General features: G+C 43.4%; 1 protein-coding gene across 1 annotated transcript in view; it reads right to left on the bottom strand.

The window, feature by feature from the left end:
- The window catches only part of LOC144499231 (diacylglycerol kinase iota-like), a 207635-nt gene that overhangs the window by 41486 nt on the left and 138827 nt on the right, over window positions 1–27322 (bottom strand). The window contains exons 15-17 of the mRNA XM_078221349.1: window positions 23442–23520; window positions 14806–14861; window positions 8142–8204 (exon numbers count right to left, since the gene is read on the bottom strand). Coding sequence (XP_078077475.1) covers window positions 8142–8204; window positions 14806–14861; window positions 23442–23520 — 198 coding nt within the window. The remainder of the gene's footprint in view (window positions 1–8141; window positions 8205–14805; window positions 14862–23441; window positions 23521–27322) is intronic.

Below are 27322 nucleotides of genomic sequence, written 5' to 3'. Positions count from 1 at the left end.
AAGACAAAAAGATTTGACAGTCTCTTTTTTCAGCAATACTCAAATTATTCTATTAGGCAAGTGATCCAATTTTAAAGAGGCAGTTGGCTCACTTAGAGGAGAAATATTACCTATCATAATGCATTATGCATTGACATAATGTTATATGGGAGACTGATTTATAGCAAGGGTAGTTATGTAAATAATCCAGTACAGATAGACAGATAGATATGGACAGGTAGATAAATATATTATGGGTTATAACACTTAATATAATTATAATCATAATTATATTAAGTGTTCCATTGTGACATTAATGCATACATATTACCATTGGTCATATTAGCAGAGGGAAATCCCATCCATGGGACACTTCCCAGTTCTTTTAGCTAAGATATCATCCATGCTTTGTCCAAAGCCAAATCCTTGGTTCATTGTTTGCTGATGCTTCACCCTGAGCCATTTTTCTTGGCAGTTTTTGTCAGTAGTGGTTTGCCATTGCTTTACATCTCAGGGCAGGGTGAGGAGGCAGATCCTAAGTCTACCTCAGCACAAACAGGAATCAAAGCTGTGCTGCTGTCGGTGTTATTCTGAACGTGGTCAGTGCTTTTCCTGATACATATTAATGACCTAGACCTTAGTGTACAGGATACAATTCCAAAGTTTACAAATTATACAAAACTTGGAAGCATTTTGAACTGAGGCTGATAGTGTAGAACTTTAATGGACATGTATCTGTCAGTGGAATGGGCAGTGTTTTTTATTGGGTTTGGAGTCTAGGTAGGGTTTCTTTAGGGTTTGCCTGTTACCCTAAGTATACTCCTATTGTTAAGCTTAAAGACCATTCTTGTTTATTTGCAGATTTATATAAATATTACACTCTACATGAGGTTGTACTTCTGCTTCTCTCCAGATCGCGATCTCTTGGTCATGTGATATTGCATCATAGTTACATCAGTAGTTCAATCAGTGTCAGGTGCTCCTGATGGTAACCCTTTATTCTGCATCACCCTCTAAGTCTTTATCCCAACCAAAAACATACTCCTACATCTCTGAACTGCTTCCAATGTATGCACATACTTAACTAAGGGGAGTCTCAGATTTCAAAGGATGAGTCTCTGTGGTGTCCTGACCAATCTTCCTGATCTGGTCTTGATTGTGTGGTTGAGGATGAATTACACGTTCTCATTGTTTGATAGGAGTGTCTGCCACAGGGGTGGCTGCAGAGTTGTTTCTGGTTCCTTGGACTGGGTGTTGTGTCTCCACAGGCATGTTTTCAGTTGGTGGTGGGGGGCGGGGGGTGGGGCATGTAAAATACTGCCCACCCCCAAGCTCACCCCCCCCCCCCCCCCCCCCATAGTATGGGGGATAGATGGCTGCTGAAATTAAAAGCCCGTCTGTCATATTTAAGTAAACAAGCAAGGGTCAATTCAGCTTCTATTCAGCAAGCTAATTGACCCATTTAATATGCTGTCCACATCATAACAGGGCGTGGAAGGATGGATTAGTAAATTTGCGGATGACACTAAAGTCGGCGGAGTTGTAGACAGTGCGGAGGGAAGTGGCAGGTTACAGAGGGACATAGATAAGCTGCAGAGCTGGGCTGAGTGGTGGCAAATGGAGTTCAATGCGGAAAAGTGTGAGGTGATTCACTTTGGAAGGAGTAACAGGAATACAGAGTACTGGGCTAATGGTAAGATACTTGGTAGTGTGGATGAACAGAGGGATCTGGGTGTCCATGTGCATAGATCCCTGAAAGTTGGCACCCAGGTTGATAGGGTTGTTAAGAAGGCGTACGGTGTGTTAGCTTTTATTGGTAGAGGGATTGAGTTTCGGAGCCAGGAGGTCATGCTGCAACTGTACAAAACTCTGGTGCGGCCGTATTTGGAGTATTGCGTACAGTTCTGGTCGCCGTATTATAGGAAAGATGTGGAAGTGTTGGAAAGGGTGCAGAGGAGATTTACCAGGATGTTGCCTGGTATGGTGGGAAAATCGTATGAGGAAAGGCTGAGGGGCTTGAGGTTGTTTTCGTTAGAGAGAAGGTTAAGAGGTGACTTAATAGAGGCATACAAGATGATCAGAGGATTCGATAGGGTGGATAGTGAGAGCCTTTTTCTTCGGATGGTGTTGGCTAGCACGAGGGGACATAGCTTTAAATTGAGGGGTGAGAGATATAGGACAGATGTTAGAGGTAGGTTCTTTACTCAGAGAGTAGTAAGGGCTTGGAATGCCCTGCCTGCAGCAGTAGTGGACTCGTCAACATTAAGAGCATTCAAATGGTTATTGGAGAAACATATGGATGATATTGGAATAGTGTAGATTAGAGGGGCTTTAGATTGGTTCCACTGGTCAGCGCAACATCGAGGGCCGAAGGGCCTGTACTGCACTGTAATGTTCTATGTTCTATAACATGATTGACACAGGCTGTCTGACAGGACTGGGAAGGTGGTCATTTTTAAAAACTTTTTAAAACGGTAGGAAGGGGCTACTCTCATTGGGGCATGCCCTTTGCAATGGGGAGTATGGGGGGAAGCACAAAGATAGTTCCACCCCTGCCCCCTTTCTACTTGCCCGTCTGCTCTACAAAACACATCACCCCCATGCACTTCCCGCACCCCGCTTCCCAAACCACCCATACCCTTCTGGCCCAATACCCCAGACTTACCTTACTTTCTCTCTTTGATACTATTTGTGGTCCCAGCAGTGCCCACTAATGCATTGTAGGTGCTGCTGGGACTGGTGGAGCTGTTGGTCAGTCCAATTGGCCGGCAGCTCCTGAGGGTGGGTCTTCTTCCTCACTGAGGGGCATATGTCCCACTCGCAAGCAATGTAACCTGCCCTAAGCATGTTATGGCTTCTATTCAGCAAATTAAGTTAATATCTTCATTCTTTTCATCAATTCTTTGATTGTTAAAATGCAGCTTTTCACTTCTCTGTTCAACTGTGGATATCTCAGTGAACGGGAAACATGTCGCATCTGGAGTATTGGTCCCCTTAGTTAAGTATGTACATGCATTGGAAGCAGTTCAGAGAAGGTTTGCAGATGCTGGAGTTGAAACAAAAGCAAAAAATGCTGGAAACATTGAGACAGCAGACAGCAGAGACAGCTGTGGAGACAGCAGAGAGCCAACGTTTCAAGTGTATTAAGGGTTAACGTCAGGAGCACCTGGCACTGATTCAACTACTGATGTAACAATGATGCAATGTCACATAACTCAGAGATTACAGTGACTAATACTGGGAATGGGCAGGTTGTCTTACGAGGAAAGGCTGGTCAAGCTAGGCCTGTATCCGCTGGATACAATAAGATCCTGAGTGGACTTGACGGGATAGATTTGGAATGGATGTTTCCTCTTGTGAGAGAATCTAGAACTAAGAGTCAGTGTTTAAAGATTAGTGTTCATCATTTGGAGAAATGTTTTCACTTAGACGGTTATGAGTCTTTGGAACTCTCCTCCTCAAAAGGAAGCAGTCTTTGAATATTTTTAGGGCAAAGATTTATAGATTTTTGATAGGCAAGGAGATGAAAGATTATCAGGCGTAGACAGGAATGTGGGGTTGAAGCTACATTCAGAACAGCCATGATCCTATTGAATGGTGGCTTGAGAGTACGGGTGCTTCTAATTCACATGTTCGTATACATCAAACCATTCTTCTGCACAAAGTTGTAGAACAGCTCGTTAGCAAACTGAGCTCCATTATCTGACACCACAGCTTTTAAGATGCCATGTGTTACGGAGATTCTTCTTAGTGATGTAATGACTGCATCCCACCTTGATGCTGTGCAGTCTGCTCACTTCAATCCATGCGAAGGTGCAATCAAGGGTGATGATGAAACATTTGCCTTAAAGCTCAAATAAATCCAGTCCCAGGTTCTACCATGGCCTTAAAGGAAAAATGGAGTAGTTCACTCTACTGCTGGCTATTCACTGCACATGTATCTTCAATGAAGAGACATATGGGCTTCGCATCTTCCCTTAGTTATGCGATATTCAGTTTCCTAAGCCTGAAAATAAGAATGGAAATTCATTTCTGAATACATTACCAGACTGTTTGTCAGCAATTTTATCAACCCTTGTAAATAGGCTCAGCTGCAAGCATCTGCTCAATCATGATGACCAATGGTTCTATATTACATACAGGGGTTGCAAAATATATTCTTCCTTGTATCTTAATCTTGTCAAGTAATGGCCTATTACTTTTCATGATGTCCCAGCTGGACCTTACAATTGGATGCAGCATAGCTGTAATGTGATTTTTTAAGCCGCTTTACTTCATCAGATAATACTGAAACATATGTGCCAGTACCTAGCTTGAACTCTATAGGGTGACCATCAAATTCTAACTTAATGGTCCAATCATTATTTTCTGTTTTGTTAATTTCTCCTAAGAAGGTTAATTGATTTTGCTGTATCTGTTTCACTTCTTGGATTTTACTTAGTTTAGTTATCTCTTTCTTCCTATGAACTGTAGGAACTTTGGACCTGCAGAACATTTTAAAATGTCCTAATTTCCCACAGTTATGGAACTCTGCTGGGCATTCTTCCCGTTTGTGCAGGGTTTTCTTGCCAGACCGAGAGCATCTCAAGATGGTTGTTGATCAACTTTTTTCAGACTTTTGCTTTAATATGGTTTCTATTTTTTGTGAAACATATTGGATGGCTTCACTTATTTTTTTTCCAAGGGGCATCACTTTCCTCACAAACAATAGTTCTGTTTAGCTTCTTAAGCTCAGTCTGTTGCACTATTTATACTGCCTTTGTGAGAGTTCAATCATCCCTCATTTGCAACAGATCTGATCGGGTTTCTAAGACTCTAATCTCTGTACAATCATATTAATTCATCACTGAGGATCCCATAGTCGCAATTCTCTGTCTGTCTGTATGGATCATTTATAAATGAGTCCACGGATTCACCCAGTTTTTACCTCCTCTTATTAAATTTCACTCACTTAATGATCAAAATGTTTTGAACACTGAAGTGCGAATTGAGTGCCTGGAGGGCTTTCTCAAAAATGCTTGAATCCTCATTGATGCCATGGTTGCAATAACATTGTCTGTTATGCCCCCTGTTCTGTAGAATAAAGTACTGGCCTGATCCTATTGGCCCTTCTTATGCAAACCTGAAGCTGTTCTGTATCTGGAGGATTGCTTCCTCCAAAGGTTTCAGTGTTCAGCCTGTTGTGAACTCTCAGCAGTTTGGAACGGTACCGGGAGCGGCAATGTAGACTCCATGTTTACCATGAGTTTTGATTCTGTTGCTGTTTCAGCAGTTTGGTTTGTCGATAGTGATCAGACATTGCTGCCTGGCCTCTCTGTGTCTGCTTGCTGCAGCAACCACAATGCTCCAATCTCAGGTGATCCTTCAAGCATTTTGTTCTTGTCCTTTTCTGAAGGATTTTTAGGTCTTTCAGGTCTGCAATCTTCTCTTCAAACCTTTCTGTGTCTTTGTGCTGTGTCCCCTGTCAACATATTTTAGATGATGCACATGAACAGTCTAGACAGAAATCACCATGTTTTGTCTTGGGTTTGAAGTCTAGATGGGATTTCTTTGGGGTTTACCTGCTACCCTAAGAATGCGACTATAGACTGTTCTTCTTAAAAACCACTTCTATTTACAAATCTTCATATATCTCAGTACTCTACACGAGGTTGTATTTCTGCTTCCCACCAGATTTCAGTCTCTGTTTCATGTTCAACTCGATCAGTTACCACGCCATCAATCTTGTTTTATTATTCATTCATCGAGAAGTGGGCATCACTGACGAGGCAACTACTGATTGCCATCCGTAATTGTCCTCGAGGAGGTGGTGGTGAGCTGCTTTCTTGAACCGTTGCAGTCCATGCAGTGTAGATGCACCCACAGTGCTGTTATGGAGGGAGTTCCAGAATTTTGACCCAGCAACAATGAAGGATCTGCAATATATTTCCAAGTCAAGTTGTTACATTGCTTGGAGGAGAACTTGCAGGTGGTAGCTTTTTCATGTGTTGCTGCTCTTGTCCTTCTAGATGGTAGTGGTCGTGGGTTTAGAAGGTGCTGTCTAAGGAGCTTTGGTGAGTTCCTACAGTGTATTGTGTAGATGCTGCCACAGTGTGCTGTGGTGGAGCGAGTGATTGTTTGGGGTGGCAATCAAGTGGGCTGCTTTGTCCTGAGTGGTGTTGAGCTTCTTGACTTTATTGGAGCTGCATTCAACCAGTAGAGTGGAGAGTATTCAATCACACTCCTAACATATGCTTTGTAGATAGTGAACAGTCTTTGGGGAGTCAGGAGGTGAGCTACTTGCACATAACTCCTAATGTATCTAATCTTGTAGCCATAGTATTAATATGGCTAGTCCAGTTCAGTTTCTGGTTAATGGTAAGCCGCCAGAATGTTGAAAGAAGTATTCAAAATTATGAGGTGCCCAGACAGAATAGAGAAGGAAAAACTGTTCCCACTCAAAAAGAGATTGAGAATGAGAGGGCACAGATTTAAAGTAATTGGGAAAAGATGTCTACATGAGTAAAAACTTTATCACAAAGCGAGTGGTTAATGTTTGGAATGCACCGTCTGAGAGTGTGGTGGAGGCAGGTTCAATTGAATCATTCAAAAGGGAACTGGACTGTGATCTGAAAAGAAAGAATGTGCAGGGTTACAGAGATAAGGCAAGGGAAGGCACACGCTGAGTGGCTCATGAGAGGTGGTGCATGCATGATGGGCTGAATGGTCTCCTTCTGCATTGTAAGAATCCAGTGATTGTGTCAATTCCCCATGGATAAACATGTTACTCTGTGTAATGAAAACCACACAATTTTCATCTCTACCAGAGCAGCTTTTATGTGTCCTGTTGGCAAGTTGAACACCTATCCAATGGCAGAGAATTTTAGGATGGTGGGTTTTCCTTCCCACCACCTGAAGATTTGGGCAGGAACACATCTCTATCGAAACCACCTCCCCCCACAGCCAGATAATGCTCTAACAAGTGTTGTTGGCTGGAGGCGGGATTTCCACCCCCTCGCCTTAGGAGGAAGTCTGACCTCAGAGAGCTACTGGCCAATTTTATTGGTCAGCAGCTCTCTAGTCTCGGCGGAGCCAGTAGCTACAGTGGACAGGACTGGAACTACAATCGGTCCCGAGCAGGATTTTACAGCCTGTCCCACCAGTGGAATCGTCCGCCCCCGCCAAAGTCAATTGAGTTTAAATGGCTTGCCGATTCAATGACCCTGTCCTGTTCTGAGCTAAGTCCAAGGAGTCCAGGACCGAGTGAGTTGTAATGGAGTAATGGAGTCTCAGGGCAGGGAGGATCAGGAAGACCTGGGGAGATTGGGGGGAGGGATAGACAAAGGTGGATTGGGTGCTAGCGGGGAGAGACAGAGTTAAAATCCAATGCTAAAGGAGCCAATGATGGAGGCAGTCCCTCCTTCCTACCCAAGGATTGCGCATGGTTGCTTTCCAGGCTCCCCCTTGCCACTGAATTCCTCTCACCAGCCGAGACGTTGAGCCTGGCGGGGAACAGTGCTTAAGTCGTCAACAATTGGACACATCACATGAGGACCTCAATTGGGTAAAGAACGAGTGGGCTGGCCTAGGCTTTGCCCAACCCAGTATAACATTGGCAGATGGTTGGGTGGGCAAGAGCCTGAGGAGGCCACCTGACAAATTTAACAGCCGCTGCTCCTGTACCCCCCATCCCCCACATCGTCTGCAAACCTGCCAGCAGGGGAATGGAAAATTCTTCCCCGTATCTATTGTAGATTCTGTTCCTGGGATGTTTCATTTTATATTGGTAATGGCTTAAATTGTCATATTGGCTTTTGAAACGTGATACAGTAATTTAAAGTTTGACATGAAATGTGTTGGTCAGACAGATGAGTGTCGGGAGATTTCTCGATAACAGTGAGGTAAAATAAAGAGGTCTCACACAGACCTTGGAAATATGTGTCTAAATGGGATAGAGTAGCAGACGGATCTGGAGATATAGAGATACAATCACTCAAAATACCGATTCAGGTTAATAACACATTAGAAAAAGTAAAGCAAGCATTGGGATCATTTCTAGAAGCACAGAATTGAAAAGCAGAGTTGTTATGTAAAACTCATCAGATATCTTTTTCATAATTAACCTCTTCTAGGCTCCATGAGATTTCTCTCCCAAAGCTGACCTTGACCAATCCAAAACTTACCACGACTCTGACATGTTTCGATAAATCTCGAGAGCTTCTCTGCAGAAAGTCAGAAAAGGCTGCCTGAAAATAAACATCACAAATATCAGTAAATGCGTCCCATGAGGAATCCAATATCCTTTCTCTTTTTCCTAAAACAGAGATAATTTCTGCAATGATTGATTCCACAGCAACAAGTGCAACACCAATGTCCAACTTCTGTTTGGGTAAGGATTCCTGCCATTGTTTAGCCAAACCCAGTGCCAGGATTCTAGATGAACATCATTATCAAGGGTACATGTTCTAACAATGCCAGATGCCTAGGAATGCCCCGAGCCTCCAGTTTGGCAGTGCTTCCCAGCCACGTGTTTCTCGGCGGCAGGAGGCAGCACAGTGCTCACCGAGGTCTTTGTTTCCCACCTCTGTAAATGGAGATTTTTCATTGATTCCACCTCACATTGCCGGGAAACCCGCTGTGGGGGTGAGTTGTCAGCAGGACCAGAAGATCTCGCTGGCATGAACGGCTGGAGAATTCCGACCTGAACATACCGGACCCATTGCTGCATAATACCGAGACAAAAAATACCTCCTTATTTTCAGATGTCAGGAATTGGTGGAGTTGATCCCCCAACCTCTTAACACAAGGTTTGAATTTCCACAGTTCTGGCGAATATGAATTCAAATCCCATCATGGAAGTTTGAGAATTTGAATTCAGTTTTTAAAAAAAATAAAAATAGAGTAAATAAAGATAAATTGCTTCCAATGGCTGAAAGGAGAATAATGAGAGAATACAGATTTAAACTGATTGGCTTTAGAACAAAGAAGTGATGTGATGAAGAATGCTTTTACATGACTGGTTAGGATTTGGAATGCATTGTTTAATCATGTGATGGATATAGTTTCAATAGTCATCTTCAAAAGGATGAATACTTAAAAGAGAAAGAAATTGCAGGTATGTGAGGAATGAACAATGGATTGGGACTAACTAGATTTCTCCAAAGATCCAGCAGAGACATTGAAATAAAGTTTTTCATAGGATGTGGGCATCGCTGACAAGGCCAACATTTGTTGTCCATCCTTAATTACATAGAAAAATAGAGAATAGAAGCAGTAGCAGGCCATCTGGCATTTCAAGCCTGCTCCACCATTCATTTTGACCATGGCTGATCATCAAATTCAATATCCTGATCCCACTTTCCCTCCATACCCGTTGATCCTTTAGCCCCAAGGGCTATATACAATTCCGCCTTGAAATCACACAATATTTTGGCCTCAATTACTTTCTGTAATAGTGGATTCCACAGATTCACCACTCTCTGGGTAAAGTAATTTCTCCTCACCTCAGTTCTAAAAGATTTACCCCTTTCCTCAACTATAACCCCTAGTTCTGGACTCCCCCATCATTGGGAACATGCTTTCTGAATCTACCCTATTAATCCTGTTAGAATTTTATAAGTTTTGATGAGATCCCCTTTCACTCTTCTAAATTCCAAAGAATATAATCCGAACCGACTTAGTCACTCCTCATATGACAGACCTGCCATCCCAGGAGTCAGCCTGGTAAACCTTCGCTCCACTCCCTCCATAACAAGGACATCCTTCCTCAGATAAGGACACCAAAACTGCACATAATACTCAAGGTCTCACCAATACCCTGTATAACTGCAGTAAAACATCCCCATTCCTATACTCAAATCCTCTATGAAGGCCAGGTTACCATTTGCCTTCTTTACTGCCTGCTGTACCTGCGCACTTACTTTCAGCAACTGATGCACGAGTACACCAAGGTGTCATTGAGTATCCACCTCTCTCAACTTACATTCAAATAAAAATCTGCCTTCCTATTATTGCTACCTAAGGAGATAACCACTTAGCTACAGTTAACTACACTTAGTCTCACTATCTTGATTGAGTTTTTCAAGGAAGTGACGAAGATGATTGATGAGGGTAGGGCATTGATGTTGTCTACATGGACTTCAGTAAGGCCTTTGACGAGGTCCCTCATGGCAGACTGGTACAGAAGGTGAAGTCGCACAGGATCAGAGGTGAGCTGGCAAGGTGGATACAGAACTGGCTCGGTCATAGAAGACAGAGGGTAACATTGGAAGGGTGCATTTCTGAATGGAGGGCTGTGACAAGTGGCGTTCCTCAGGTTTCAGCGCTGGGACCTTTGCTGTTTGTAATATATATAAATGATTTGGAGGAAAATATAACTGGTTTAATTAGTAAGTTTGCGGACGACACAAATGTTGGTGGAATTGTGGATTGTGATGAGGACCATCAGAGGATACAGCAGAACCTGTATCTGGGGTCACCATTGCAGATGTCAGAGTAGCCTTCTCGAAGGTCAACCCACGGAAAGTGAATGGCCCGGATGGGGTACCTGGACGAGCACTCAGATTCTGCGCGGATCAGCTGGCGGGGGTATTCACAGACATCTTCAACCTCTCTTTACACCAATCTGAGGTCCCTATCTACTTCAAGAAGATGACCATCATCCTGGTACTTAAGAAAAACCAAGCACGTGCCTTAATGACTATCGGCCGGTGGCTCTGACATCCATCATTATGAAGTGCTTCGAAAGGCTAGTCATGGCACGAATCAATTCCAGCCTCCCGGACTACCTGGATCCACTACAGTTTGCCTACCGCTGCAACAGGTCCACAGCAGACGCCATCTCCCTGGCCCTGCACTCAACCCTGGAACAGCTAGATATGTCAGACTCATATTTATTGACTACAGCTCAGCCTTCAACACTATTATTCCCACGAAACTCATTTCCAAACTCTGTGACCTGGGCCTCGACACCTCATTCTGCGACTGGATCCTGAACTTCCTAACTCACAGACCACAATCAGTAAGGATGGGCAACAACACCTCCTCCATGATCATCCTCAACACCGGTGCCCCACAAAGCTGTGTTCTCAGCCCCCTACTATACTCATTATACACCTATGACAGTGTGGCCAAATTCCCCTCCAATTTGATTTTCGAGTTTGCTGACAACACAACCATAGTGGGTTGGATCTCAAACATAGAAACATACAAAATCAACAGCACAATACAGGCCCTTCAGCCTGCAAAGTTGTGCCGAACATGTCCCTACCTTAGCGATTACTAGGCTTACCTATAACCCTCTATCTTACTAAGTTCCATGTACTTATCTAAAAGTCTCTTAAAAGACCCTATCGAATCCGTCTCCACCACCGTTGCTGGCAGCCCATTCCACGCACCCACCACCCTCTGAGTGAAAAACTTACCCCTAACATCTCCTCTGTACCTACTCCCCAGCACCTTAAACCTGTGCCCTCTTGTGGCAACCATTTCAGCCCTAGGAAAAAACCTCTGACTATCCACTCGATCAATACCTCTCAACATCTTATACACCTCTATCAGGTCACCCCTATTCTTCGTCTCTCCAAGGAGAAAAGGCCGAGCTCACTCAACCTATCCTCATAAGGCATGCTCCCCAACCCAGGCAACATCCTTGCAAATCTCCTCTGCACCCTTTCTATGGCTTCCACATCCTTCCTGCAATGAGGCGACCAGAACTGAGCACAGTATTCCAGGCGTGGTCTGACCCGGGTCTTATATAGCTGCAACATTATCTCACGACTCCTAAACTCAATTCCTCGATTGATGAAGGCCAGTACACCATACGCCTTTTTAACCACAGCCTCAACCTGCACAGCTGCTTTGAGCGTCATATGAACTCGGACCCCAAGATCCTTCTGATCTTCCACTCTGCCAAGAGTCCTACGATTATTATATTCCGTCATCCTCTTTGACCTGCCAAAATGAACCACCTCACACTTATCTGGGTTGAACTCCATCTGCCACTTCTCCGCCCAGTCTTGCATCCTATCAATGTCTCGCTGCAACTTCTGACATCCCTCCACACTATCCACAACACCTCCAACCTTTGTGTCATCAGCAAACTTACCAATCCATCCCTCCACTTCCTCATCCAGGTCATTTATAAAAATCACAAAGAGTAAGGGTCCCAGAACAGATCCCTGGGGCACTCTACTGGTGACCGACCTCCATGCAGAATATGACCCATCTATAACCATTCTTTGCCTTCTGTGAGCAAGCCAGTTCTGGATCCACAAAGCAATGTCCCCTTGGATCCCATGCCCCCTCACTTTCTCAATAAGCCTTGCATGGGGCACCTTATCAAATGCCTTGCCGAAGTCCATATATACTGCATCTACTGCTCTTCCTTCATCAATGTGTTTAGTCACATCCTCAAAAAATTCAATCAGGCTCGTAAGGCATGATCTGCCTTTGACAAAGCCATGCTGACTATTCTTAATCATATTTTACCTCTCCAAATGTTCATAAATCCTGCCTCTCAGGATCTTCTCCATCAGTGACGAGACAGAATACAGGAATGAGATAGCGAATCTGGTGAACTGGTGCGGCAACAATAATCTCTCCCTCAATGTCAATAAAATGAAGGAGATTGTCATCGAGTCCAGGAAGCTTAAAGGAGAACATGCCCCTGTCTACATCAATGGGGCAAAGTAGAAAGGGTCAAGAGCTTCAAGTTTTTAGGTGTCCAGATCACCAACAACCTGTCCTGGTCCCCCCATGCCGACACTATAGTTAAGAAAGCCCACCAACGCCTCTACTTTCTCAGAAGATGAAGGAAATTTGGCATATCAGCCAAGACTCTCACCAACTTTTACAGATGCACCATAGAAAGCATTCTTTCTGGTTGTATCACAGCTTGGTGTGGCTCCTGCTCTGCCCAAGACCGCAAGGAACTACAAAAAGTCATGAATGTAGCCCAATCCATCACGCAAGCCTCCATTGACTCTGTCTACGCTTCCTGCTGCCTTGGCAAAGCAGCCAGCATAATCAAGGACTCCACGCACACCGGACATTCTCTGTTTTAACGACTAAGCTAGTCCCAATTGCCCGTGTTTGGCACATATCCCTCGATAGCCATCTTCTTCATGTAACTATCTAAATGCTTTTTAAAAGTCAAAATTGTACCCGCCTCTACTACTACCTCTGGCAGCTTGTTCCAGACACTCACCACCCTCTGTGTGAAAAATTGCCCCTCTGGACCCTTTTGTATCTCTTCCCTCTCACCTGAAACCTCTGCCCTCTAGTTTTAGACTCCCCTACCTTTGGGAAAAGTTATTGACTATCTAGCTGATCTATGCCCCTCATTATTTTATAGACCACTGTAAGATCACCCCTAAGTCTCCTACGCTCCAGAGAAAAAAGTCCCAGTCTATCCAGCCTCCCCTTATAACTCAAACCATCAAATCCTGGTAGCATCCTAGTAAATCTTTTCTTGCACTCTTTCTACTTTAATAATATTCTTTCTATAATAGGGTGACCAGAACTGTACACAGTATTCCAAGTGTGGCCTTACCAATGTCTTGTACACCTTCAACAAGACGTCCCAACTCCAATATTCAATGTTCTGACCAATGAAACCAAGCATGCCGAATGCCTTCTTCATCACTCTGTCCACCTGTGACTCCACTTCCAAGGAGCTATGATCTTTGTTCTATAACTCTCCCCAACGCCCTACCATTAAATGAGTAAGTCCAGCCCTGGTTCGATCAACCAAAATGCATCACCTCGCATTTATCTAACTTCAATTCCATCTGCCATTCATCAGCCCACTGGCCCAATTGATCAAGATCCCGTTGCAATCTGAGATAATCTTCTTCACAGTCCACTATGCCACCAATCTTGGTGTCATCTGCAAACTTTCTAACCATGCCTACTAAATTATCATCCAAATCATTAATATAAATGACAAATACAGTGGAACCAACACAGATCCCTGAGGCACACCGCTGGTCACAGGCCTCCAGTTTGAAAAACACCCTCTACAATCACCCTCTGTCTTCTGTCATCAAGCCAATTTTGTATCCATTTGGCTACCTCACCCCGGATCCCGTGAGATTAAATCTTAGGCAATAACCCACCATGTGGTACCTTGTCAAAGGCCTTGCTAAAGTCCATGTCGGCAACATCAACTGCACTGCCCTCATCGACCTTCTTGGTTACCCCTTCAAAAAACTCAATCAAATTTGTAAGACATGATTTTCCATTCACAATTTTTTAATTATTTGAGTTAATAAACAGTTCCTTGTTTAAGCCACCTTGAGTCGCCTTCAAATTTACTGCAGGAAGGAAATCTGTTTTTTCTTGCCCTGCCTGGCCTGTCAGTGATTCCAGTCCCACACAATGTGGTTTATTCTTAGCTAACCTCCGAAGATGTGTAACCACCTCTCACAGCAGTGTCTTTCATGATCTCAGCATGTCCCAAAGTACTGTGCAGCAATTAAATAATTTTGAAGCTAGTCACTTTTGCAATGCAGGAAATGTGATCAATCCAACAGTGCCAGACTACTCAGACCGAATGTCAATGAATCATTGATAGTAAATTGCCATAAACTCTCCACGCTCAACAACATTAAACTCAACATCTCTTTTCTGTTGTTTGTAGGTGAGCTTTGGATCGAGCACAGATATATCTGCAAAAAGGGTTGATTTGTACTTTCATACTTTCAAAAGTAGCTGAACTGTCATTTATCCTTTATTGTTTATTTCTGTAGCTCTGTAAATGGGATGACAAATTGCAGAAATGGTCAGAAATTTAGAGGTTTTCTTCTCTCTAGTCAATTTGATCCTTTTATATTTGGTACCACTTACCCCTGCATAAAACATCTTATTCCTAAATCGACTGTTAAATCGTTCCGGATTTGCTTCTGCAAAAACAGGAGGAAAACACAGTTAGTATGCAAGGCCATTAACAGTCCATCTAAAGAACAATTTTCGATCATATATTGATGAAAAAGTGATTGCAGAAAAGATTGGAATAGCTTTCAAACAACAATAATGGTTACATTGTCACCTGAAAACAGTATATAATATTCTTATTCTCTCTTCAATTGTAGCTGAAAAATATAAACTACGGACTTTTACTCAGACTGAACAAGTCTTCTTAGTGCTGTGACTGGTGAGGAGGACCCAAAAATCTACCAGTTGCCCAACATGAGCATGAGCGCCACTCACAAGTCATAGGGGTCACCGAGAGTTGAGAAACACTGCTCACCGAGTACAGTATCACAATATTCTGTGAAGTGCAGCCAGACTGTCCCCTTACCAAAGACAAATCCAATATGTTGCGTGCTACTCCCCAACATTAGACAGAGTACCCCTTTGTCCAGCATCACTCTTCATTCAGTAAAGAATGTCCTGATCTCTCCACAGGACTAACTAACAGAACCTGAAAAGTGCAGTGCTCAATCACCTTTGAGAAGCTGATTTGAGGTCCAGATGGTTTAGAAACATTTGCGTTGCACAAGTGATTGAAAGAAAGACTTCTAATAATGCAGAAACATGCTAAAATACCTCACTTACAAGAAATGACTTTGATGTGGATTGAACATTAGATCTGGAAAATGCCAAAGTGTAAACAAGGCCTCTCGTTAAAAAATGAATAACCAATTAATCACTTTTAGTGATCGGGGAGGGTGCAGCAAGGTGGTGGGAAATGTTGGTTGGACAATGTGAGAACTCTCCACTGATTTTCAAATGGACAGAGACTGGCAGATGGAGTCTCACTTATCTAAAGGAGATCTCTGAGCACATAACACTTTCTCAGAATATGGAATTTAAACCAATGGAGTTTAGACTAATTGAGTTTGGACTAAGAGCTAAGTATGCCTTCACCTGAGTGTTTGCTTTGTGTGTGAAATGTATGAGAGTGCACACACATGTACTCAGATCTATGGTTACGCATGTGAGTCTATCACTGAGGATGTGAGGTATGGGAATGTGTGCACATGTATGGATTTCATAGAATCCCTACAGTGCAGAAGGAGGCCAGTTGGCCCATCAGGTCTGCACTGACCCTCCACAGAGCATCTTACCCAGGCCCTCTTCCTGCAACTCCGTGTATTTATCGCATTAATACCCCTAACCAACACATCTTGTGAAACTGAGAGGCAATTTAGCATGGCTAATTAACCCACATACCCTCTGTATGTATGTATGTATTTGTGTGTGTATTTTTTGTGTATGTCTATGAATAAGTGAGTATGTATGTGTATGTTTGCATTGCATGAATGCATGTGTATGATCGTTGCGATCATAATAGTGCAATTGATACCAATATATATTTTTTATGTTTAAGGACAATGTTTAAAATTTCAGATCTATTCTGCAGGTAGTCGGTGTAGTCTGGAAAAACATTCAGCTCAAGGGTTGTAAAAGCAAGTTAATTACTTGTTTCAGCTTGAAATTTGTTACTTTGATAGAGTTAAAAAAGGTTCTTTGGGAAGTTGATTGACAGGATCATGTGATAATGTGGTTAATGTGCAGAGATTGGTCTGTAGCAGAGTGAAAGAAGCTTTTGCAGTTTAGATTTGGGAATTGTTTGAAGACAGGCTTCTGCAAGCTGCTCTGAAACTCATTTTCTCTCTGAAAGCTTCAAAACAGTCTCCACTCATTATAGCAAGATTATTTATGGTTGCTAACTGTATTTAAAGTGGCATTCAAGTCTGTAAGAGGAATGCTGCTTATCTGCAACTGGGACAGCCATACGTTAGAAAGTAAAATTGCTTCCTTTCATTTTTAAGTTTTGTTTAGCTGTTAATGATTCAGCTGCTTCATTTGTTAGAGTCATAGTTAAACTGTGTTATAAATAAAGCTTGTTTTGCGATTTAAAAATTCCTATTTTGTCAGTGGAGTCACTCCTGGAGTGAAGTACTCGTGTCAAATGTTTTTCAAAAAAGTAAAGAATTTGGGGTCTATTCTGGTTTACTAATATAACTTGGGGTTCTGATCCAGTACCCTAATATGTGTTTTGTATTCTTTGTGTGTGAGTATATGGGGGCGATTCTCTCATGTGATTCTCCCGGCCCACTGAGCTAGTTTTTTGGCGAGGCGGGCCGGGATATTGCGTGTCGGCTGATTCATGGAATTCCCGCGAGTGGTTGCACCGCGATTGCAGCTCGCAGGCACGGATTTCTGGCGGCATCTGTGTGGTGCTGGAAATACGCTGGGAGGCGGGGCTGATATGCAAATTCTATTTGAAATTCAATTTAGTTGTATTTAGCGTGCCCGGGATTGAATTCACCGGACCCCGCTAGCATCTCGCACTTCCCCAGCACAGTTTTAAACCAGCGGCGATCAGACCAGCTGCCCACTTTCGGGGAACTAGCGGGAAGACCCCACTGGAGTGAAAAGGGGGCAATCGGGGCACCCAGGAGCTCCGGCAGTGGAAGTGTGGTGGGCATGGGCACCCTGGCAGTGTCAGCCTATGCTCCCCAGCACTGCCAAAAGGGGCAAAGTGCCCATGCCCAGGAGGCACCTTGGCACTGCCCACTATGCATGGGGCAATACCAAGTGGGCAGGGTTAAGGATGTGGGGTACCTGGGGGCAGGGTCAATGGGTGGGGCAAACTGGGGCGGGGCCTAGGGGCGATCCATGGGGGTAGGGGTCCCGCTGCCACTCTACATGGGGATTGGTCTGAGCTGGAAGGAGGCCAGCAACTGCAAGAAAAGTCCACTTGACCTAGGAGGGTGCAGGAGAGTGATCATCCTGTTGGGGGGGAGCGGGGATCTGCTGGGGGAGTAGTGGGGGGATCGTCACTTTGTTTGTTAAATATATAAATGATTTGGAGGGAATGTAACTGGTTTGATTAGTAAGTTTGCAAATGACACAAAGGTTGGTGGATTTGTGGATAGTGATGAGGACCATCAGAGGATACAGCAGGATATAGATCGGTTGGACACTTGGGGAAAAAAATGGCAGATGGAGTTTAATCCATACAAATGTGAGGTAATGCATTTTGGAAGGTCTAATGCAGATAGGAAATATACAGTAAATGGCAGAACCCTTAAGAGTATTGATAGGCAAAGGGATCTGGGTGTACAGGTACACAGGTCACTGAGATTGGCAATGCAGGTGGAGAAGGTAGTCAAGAAGGCATACGGCATGCTTGCCTTCATCGGCCGGGGCATTGAGTTTAAAAATCGGCAAGTCATGTTGCAGCTTTATAGAACCTTAGTTAGGCCGTACTAGGAATATAGTGTTCAATTCTGGTCGCCACACTACCAGAAGGGTGTGGAGGCTTTGGAGAGGGTACAGAAAAGATTTACCAGGATGTTGCCTGGTATGGAGGCCATTAGCTATGAGGAGAGGTTGGAGAAACTTGGTTTGTTCTCACTGGAACGACGGAGGTTGAGGGGCGACTTGACAGAAGTCTACAAGATTATGAGAGGCTTGGACAGAGTGGATAGTTAGAAGCTTTTTCCCAGGGTGGAAGAGTCAATTACTAGGGGGCACAGGTTTAAAGTGCGAGGGGCAAGGTTTAAAGGAGATGTACGAGGCAGATTTTTTGCACAGGGAGTAGTGGGTGCCTGGAACTCGTTGCCAGGGGAGGTAGTGAAAGCGGATACGGTAGTGACTTTTAAGGGGCGTCTTGACAAATACATGAATAGGATGGGAATAGAGGGCTATGGTCCCCGGAAGGGTAAGGGATTTTAGTTAAGTCGGGCAGCATGGTCGGTGCAGGCTTGGAGGGCCGAAGGGCCTGTTCCTATGCTGTAATTTTCTTTGTTCTTTGTTCTGGGGGGAGCTGGAGATCGGGCGGTCCGGGAGGGGAGGGGAGGGGCTGGCCCGCGAATGGACGAGGGGCCACGATAAGGCCATGAGGGGGTGGAGGGGCAGCACTGTGAGGGTGTCAGGCTGGCCAGCTCGATCGCTGGCCAGCAAACTGCAGGCTAACAGATAGGAGCCATTGCGCATGCGCAGAGTTCGGGAACTGTCAGCCTCTGGCATGAATAGGCCTTGCCCCCGAGCTTTTAATGATATTCCCGTTTGTGACCTCTGCATTGCACAGAGTGTGGGAGATTCTTGTCTGAAATTGCACTGAAAAAACCAGCATGATTTACACCTGTTTTCCCCCGAATTCGACACTTAGAACTTTTTTGGGAGAATCGCGGCCTATGTGAGTGAGTGTATGTTCTGTGTCTGTGTGTGCTTTGTGAGTGTGAATGTGAATATGACATGTGAAAATGTTGATTGTGATATGTGAATGTGATATATATGTGTGCTTTATAAAGGGACTGCTAAAGTTTATAGGAGCAATTTGAACACCCATCAGAACTCTGCCAGAAGATTTCATGTTTTTAAACGAAACAAACTTTATTGTATAAGAAAAATAATTAAATAAAGTAAACACCAATAGTATAACACTATGGTTTAGAAAGATTTATGCTATAAACTCAGATTTTTTTTCACTTTTCCCCAAGAGGTCCTTATTTGAAGTGAAGGTTTATTCACTATTCCTCTGGGACCAAACCAAAATATATATATATCACTGTTAGGCCATAAAACTGTAAGACCATGGGTTGTAGGAGCAAGGATAGTCCATTTGGCCCACCAAGTCTGCTCCACTATTCAATAAGATTATGTCTGATCTGATATGAGGATCTTCCTGCCTTATCTCCATAATTCTTGAGTCCCTAACTGATTAAAAAGCTGTCCACCTCAGCCTTGAAATGCTTAATGACCCAGTTTCTACCTCTGTGGCAAAGATTTCTACAGATCCACTGTCCTCTGTGAGAAGAAATTCCTCCTGATCTCCCTCTTAAATGAGAGTAATGGGTGCTAGACTTTAACACAAGGGGAAACAACCTCTCAGCATCAACCCCATCAAGCTCCCTGAGAATCCTGTATGTCTCAATCGCATTTTTCTAAACTCAGATGAGGACAGACCCAACTTACTCAGCCTCATAAGAAAATCCCTCCATACCCGGGATCAACATAGTGAACCTTCTCTGGACTACCCCCAATGCCAGTATAACTTTCCTTAGATAAAGGGACCCAAATGTTCACAGTATTCCAGGTGTGAGATCTAACTAGTGCCTTGTGTAGTTTTAGCAAGATTTTTTATACTCCATTCCCTTTGAAATTAGGGCCAACATTCTATTGCCAAGAATGGAAGGCCAACAAACCAGCCAGTTCTTTAGCTAAGTAAGTCCACCTGCTGTTTTATGATATTACTTTTCTAGATGTTAACCTCTTAAGGCCAACAAACCAGCCTCCCCCCCATTGACACTGTCTAAACCTCCCGCTGCCTTGGAAAAATAGCCAGCATAATTAAGGATCCCACGCAGCCCGGACATTCTCTCTTCCACTTTCTTCCATCAGGAAAAAGACACAAAAGTCTGAGGACACATACCGACCGACTCAGGAACAACTTCTTCCCTGCTGCTGTCAGACTTTTGAATGGACTTACCCTTGCAATAAGGTGATCTTTCTTTACACCCTAGCTATGACTAACACTACATTCTACACTCTCTCCTTTCCTATGCGTAGGTTAGAGGGATTAGCGGGTAACTATGTGGGGGTAGGGCCTGGGTGGGATTGTGGTCGGTGCAGACTCGATGGGCCGAATGGCCTCCTTCTGCACTGTAGGGTTTCTATGATTCTATGAACAGTATGCTTTGTCTGTATAGCGCACAAGAAACAATACTTTTCACTGTATGCTAATACATGTGACAATAATAAATCAAATCAAATTTGCCTTCCCAATTACCTGCTGAACTTGCATGCTAGCTTTTTGTGGTTTATGTAGAAAATCCTTCCATGCTGCAGCTTTCTTCATTTAAATAATATTCAGCACCTCTATTCTTCCTATTAAAGTGGATAACATCACATTTTCCTGCGTTACATTCCATCTGCCAAGATTTTGCCCACTCACTTAACCTGTCTATATCACTTTGTACTCTTTGTGTTATCCTCACCATTGCCTTCCCATCTATTTTTGTCATCCACAAGCTTGGCAATAGTACTGTAATAATTCTTGAACGAGAATTATTACAAGTACATTCACTTCCCTCATCCTAGTTATTGATATATATTGTTCTCTGCAAGTCCCTCTTTTTTCTTCACCGTTTCAGCTGTTCTCCAAGGTACAAGATTTCAAGAGGGAGCAGGGAGGAGGGGTGGCCTTCCACTAGTTTATGGATAAACAACTCTTCAATTTCTTTATGGACCTCACGAAACTAGATTTCACAGATCCAGCCAAGGACCTCCCTGTGACTCCTACGCAGTGGTTTAAAAGATCAGAAAACACCTTTGGTTTCAAACTGCAACCAAGCTGATGACTTCCAGAACTCCAACTGCAACAACGTTAACCACATTTAACCTTCAGATTCCAGCGAAACAAATCTTCTAATCATTTCTCCCCTAAACAACTTTGTTTTATACTGATAACCAGCTACCAATCCCAGGCTACATCATGGACATTAGACCCAGCATTTGCTCTACTTCAACTGTATGTCTGACTTCATCTCTCTACTTCCAATGAAATTACAAGTTACGTAAGATCCAAAGCTGACCCAGTCTCTTTGCTGTTTTTCCAAACATCCACCAGTCTTGTTTGCTGGCTATGCCCTAACTGAATTCACAGAGATAACCTGAAAACAAAGAATCTCACTAAGCTCCACTCACCTCCATGGCTATATGACTTGGCCTGTTCCCTGGTGGAAATGCAAATTACCTATCTTTTAATTCCAAGGTTTTTCTTCATTCGAGGAACCAAATGAATAATTTAACCTTTATTGGAATAACTGAAGATGTCATGAGTCCTGTTCTTTAGCTAAGTAAGCCCACCTGCTGTTTTGTGATGATATTTTTCTTGATATTTCTGGGCGCAGCCAGCTCAGGATGAGGTAATTGCTGTACCTATCATTCAGTTTGTCTTTGCTCCATTCAAAGTGTCCTGAGAGGCAGAAGCTCTCCAGATTGACTCCATCCAGAGATTGCAGCTGGCTCGCCCATTGTTCCTCGCCCTGAACCCAATAACCCCATAACAGAGCTGCAGATTACTCACTGCTTTATGCCATATTGCATATTGAAATCAGTGATGCAAGTTAGTGTAGTTGGTGCATTTACTGGACAAATCCTCCAGCAAAAGGGAATTCAAATCCTACAAAGAAATTTTGAGAATTCAAATGGTGCTCAAACAAAGCTGGTTCACTAACTCATCTTTAAGGAAGGAAACCTGGTACTTTAGCCAATTTTCGGATTGGAGGCAGGTTGCTAGCGGAGTGCCACAGGGATCAGTGCTTGGTCCTCTGCTCTTTGTGATTTTTATTAATGACTTAGAGGAGGGGGCTGAAGGGTGGATCAGTAAATTTGCTGATGACACCAAGATTGGTGGAGTAGTGGATGAGGTGGAGGGCTGTTGTAGGCTGCAAAGAGACATAGATAGGATGCAAAGCTGGGCTGAAAAATGGCAAATGGAGTTTAACCCTGATAAATGTGAGGTGATTCATTTTGGTAGGACTAATTTAAATGTGGATTACAGGGTCAAAGGTAGGGTTCTGAAGACTGTGGAGGAACAGAGAGATCTTGGGGTCTATATCCACAGATCTCTAAAGGTTGCCACTCAAGTGGATAGAGCTGTGAAGAAGGCCTATAGTGTGTTAGCTTTTATTAACAGGGGGTTGGAGTTTAAGAGCCGTGGGGTTATGCTGCAACTGTACAGGACCTTGGTGAGACCACATTTGGAATATTGTGTGCAGTTCTGGTCACCTCACTATAAGAAGGATGTGGAAGCGCTGGAAAGAGTGCAGAGGAGATTTACCAGGATGCTGCCTGGTTTGGAGGGTAGGTCTTATGAGGAAAGGTTGAGGGAGCTAGGGCTGTTCTCTCTGGAGCGGAGGAGGCTGAGGGGAGACTTAATAGAGGTTTATAAAATGATGAAGGGATTGAATTGATGATAGAGTGAACGTTCAAAGACTATTTCCTCGGGTGGATGGAGCTATTACAAGGGGGCATAACTATAGGGTTCATGGTGGGAGATATAGGAAGGATATTAGAGGTAGGTTCTTTACGCAGAGAGTGGTTGGGGTGTGGAATGGATTGCCTGCAGTGATAGTGGAGTCAGACACTTTAGGAACATTTAAGCGGTTATTGGATAGGCACATGGAGCACACCAGGATGATAGGGAGTGGGATAGCTTGATCTTGGTTTCAGATAAAGCTCGGCACAACATCGTGGGCCGAAGGGCCTGTTCTGTGCTGTACTGTTCTATGTTCTATGTTCTATGAACCTTTTAAGTCAATATGGCCCCAGCCTTTTAAATGTAATAAATCCCAAGCTTGGTTGAATGTATTTACTTCATGGTAGCTTATTGGTTTCTTAACCAGGTGTCTCAATTTCTACAATTCAAACATTAATTCCTAAAACTGAAAGTTATATTCTAAAACGCTTGAAGTATGAGCTAGACATTTACAACAGTGTGTTCATGAATATATGACATGTACCTCGAGATTCGTGGAATTCCAGTGTGACATGGGCATCGAAACCCAGGCTGAAGTAGTTGTTAAACACTGTAAGTGGGAGCTGTGGAGAGAGAGAGATAGAGTTGCTGAATGAGTGCTGGCAATGCATGAACTAAACAGCCCTGAGAGCAGACATACATACACTCTACATGTTAAAGTCCAGCTCAGCAAGAAACAGTCACATCCACATACATGCTAGCTGACAAAACTCAGACAAACTGACAGCTGCGAAAAAGTGACATATCCCCAAAAGACATACAATTGAAAAACCACCTGAATAATGGACTGTGACCAAGGCTGCTGCATAAAGGTGACTAAATAAGTTGCTTTTGAGTGCACTGGATTGGTGACTCTTAGGAGCAGGAGGTGGATTTATGGACTCTGTGTTCTGAGCACCTATTGTAAGGCTGTGACACATGAACTGACTTACCACTATCAAGAAAGGAAGCTCAACAACTTTAATCTTCACTGTTCGCAACGCTTTCTGGGCATCTCGTAGAATGATAAAAATTCTGAATGTGACAGTGCTCTCTAAGACAAATTTCCCAGGAGTGTTGGTACTCATCAACCAGAGGCAACTTTGTTGTCTTGAAGCTCCTCTTCAAGAATGCTTGCAAGTGTGAAATGGAGGCCCTAACCATTGATTTTCACACCTGGGAGATACCAACTGATGACAGAGAGAAATGGTGACGTCACCTGTGGGTTGGTACATGTCGCCATGCTAATCAGTGACTACCTGTGGTTTGGCAACTGAAAACAACAACTTACGACCACACCCAATAACCACTTCAAATACATCACTTGTGGCAGAACCTGCCTCTGGATGATTGATCTTTTCAGCCATCTGTAAAAATGCACCATATGAAACTACCCCATTCCCAATGGCTATGCCGTATATCCATCATCTATCACAGGTGGACGGATAACAATAATGACAATGATTGCACGGCTTTTCCTGATGTTTTGGGACAACATTCTGCAATTCAATTTCTCATTCCCTCCCTGTACTAAGTTACCTGCGTGAACATGAGGAGATGTATTTATGCAAGGTGGGAAAAGAGGATTTGGAAGGAAATTTGCAATGAAATTCACAATTCCAAGGCCTCAAGAGACAATGGCGGATCAACAAGCGAGAGCAGACTTTCAGCATGTACAAGTTCTATTCCGTCACTTCAAAAGTTTTGCTTCTGACATCCTCAACACTTGATTTACGTAATACTATAATTTAGCAAAGGGTTTGAACTCTTAATTACAGAGCTATCATGATCTTGGCATCAAAACATGGAACCAATAAAGTACATTCCCCAGTCAGAAACTAAATATGTTCAACACTCCCTACTGCCACTTAATAATAGCTTCATACTCTAAATGCTGCATTGCATGAAGCCTGTGGCTTAGCTTTCTAAATGTAATGATGATAAACACAGCAGTAATTATGAAGAACCTCGGTTCAGATACCGGCAATGTCCATTTGTTACGGGTGATTGTTACATAGGAATCTAAACAGGAACTGAGCCTGTAGCTCCACATACTGAACACTCAGCAGCCATGCTATTCTATTCTTGTGGCAGCCCACTGTTCTAATATGTGTCTGGGGGCTTGAGAACGATTTGAAGACATGAATTGTAGCACATGCTGTCAGATTATGTGCCGCAGTCAGTACCTGGAGAATCTTCAGCAGACAATGGCTTTACAAACTCTTCCATAGGACAAATGTCATACTGGCTTGAAGAAAGCAAGTCAATTTTTGAAAGATACAACAGTATGAGGAAGTGTTTCAGAAATCTTTCTGTTTGCTTTGGAGAACACCCATGTTTCACTTTGCAAATGTGGCATCCACGAGAATTGCAGGTTTCCACGCGACTATTGTACAAACGTGTCTATAACTCCACAATTAAAGACTTGGGGGGCAATTCTCCCAAAAAATTCGAAGTGTTGAATTTGTGGGAAAAATGGTGTAAATTATGATTGTTTTCTCAGTGGGAGTTCAGACTCAAATCTCCCACACACTATACACTGCAGAGGTCACAATCATGATTATCAATAAAAGCTCGGGGGCGGGGCCTATTCACACCAGAGGCTGACAGTTCCAGGCCTCTGAGCATGTGCAGTGGCCCCAAACTGTTAGCCTGCAGTTTGCTGACGAGCCATTAAGCTGGCCAGCCTGGGGCCACCCGCAGTGCTGCAACCACCCTCCCCTCACCCACCTCCCAAGGACCCTATGGCCATTCGCAGGCCAGCCCCGACCCCCTCCCATTCCAGAACACCCCGATCCTCAGCAGCCCCCAGCAGTGACAATCCCCCCACCAATGATCTTGCAGTTAGGGGTCCTCTTGGAAGAAGCGATCACAGTATGGTTGAATTTAAAATACAGATGGAGCGTGAGAAGGTAAAATCCAATACCAGTGTCTTGTGCTTAAACAAAGGAGACTACAAAGGGATGAGGGAGGAGTTGGCTAAGGTAGACTGGGAGCAAAAACGTTATGGTGGGACAATTGAGGAACAGTGGAGGACTTTCAAAGCAATCTTTCACAGTGCTCAGCAAAAGTATATACCAGTGATAAGGAAGGACTGTAGAAAAAGAGATAATCAGCCATGGATATCTAAGGAAATAAAGGAGGCTATCAAACTGAAAGAAAATGCATACAAAGTGGCAAAGATTAGTAGGAACCTAGAGGATTGGGAAATCTTTAAAGATCAGCAGAAAGCCACGAAAAAAGCTATAAAGAAAAATAAGATGGATTATGAGAGTAAACTAGCTCAGAATATAAAAACATAGCAAAAGTTTCTACAAATATATAAAATGAAAAATATTGGCTGAAGTGAACATTGGTCCTTTAAATGAGAAAATGGCTGAGGCATTGAACAATTATTTTGTCGGTCTTTACAGTGGAAGACACAAATAACATGCCAAAAATTGATGACAGGAAGGCTATTGGAGGTGAGGACCTAGAAACTATCATTATCACGAAAGAGGTAGTGTTGGGCAAGTTAATGGGGCAAAAGGTAGACAAGTCTCCTGGTCCTGATGGAATGCATCCCAGGGTACTAAAAGAGATGGCAGGAGAAATAGCAAATGCACTAGTGGTAATTTACCAAAATTCGCTGGACTCTGGGGTGGTTCCCGCAGATTGGAAAACAGCAAATGTGACGCCACTGTTTAAAAAAGGAGGTAGACAAAAGGCAGGTAACTATAGGCCGGTTAGCTTAACTTCTGTAGTAGGGAAAATGCTTGAATCTATCATCAAGGAAGAAATAGCGAGACATCTGGATATAAATCGTCCCATTGGTAAGACACAGCATGGGTTCATGAAGGGCAGGTCATGTTTGACTAATTTGGTGGAATTCTTTGAAAACATTACATGTCCAGTGGACAATGGGGAATCTGTGGATGTGGTTTATCTGGATTTCCAGAAGGCATTTGACAAGGTGCCGCATCAAAGACTGCTATATAAGATTAAGGTGCACGGTGTTACGGGTAACGTATTAGCATGGATAGAGGATTGGTTAACTAACAGAAAGCAGACAGTGGGGGTAAATGGGTGTTTTTCTGGTTGGCGATCAGTGACTAGTGGTGTGCCTCAGGGATCAGTGTTGGGACCGCAATTGTTTACGATTTACATAGATGATTTGGAGTTGGGGACCAAGTGTAGTGTGTCAAAATTCACAGAAGACACTAAGATAAGTGGCAGAACAAAATGTGCAGAGGATGCTGAAAGTCTGCAAAGGGATATAGATAATCTAAGTGAGTGGACGAGGGTCTGGCAGATGGAGTACAATGTTGGTAAATGTGAGGTCATCCATTTTGGTAGGAATAACAGCAAAATAGACTATTATTTAAATGGTAAAAAATTGCAGCATGC

This window comes from Mustelus asterias, chromosome 9 (assembly GCF_964213995.1).
Source record: "Mustelus asterias chromosome 9, sMusAst1.hap1.1, whole genome shotgun sequence".
NCBI lineage: Eukaryota > Metazoa > Chordata > Chondrichthyes > Carcharhiniformes > Triakidae > Mustelus > Mustelus asterias.
The sequence above is the reverse complement of the archived record's forward strand: the minus strand, read 5'-3'. Positions and strand labels throughout refer to the sequence as shown.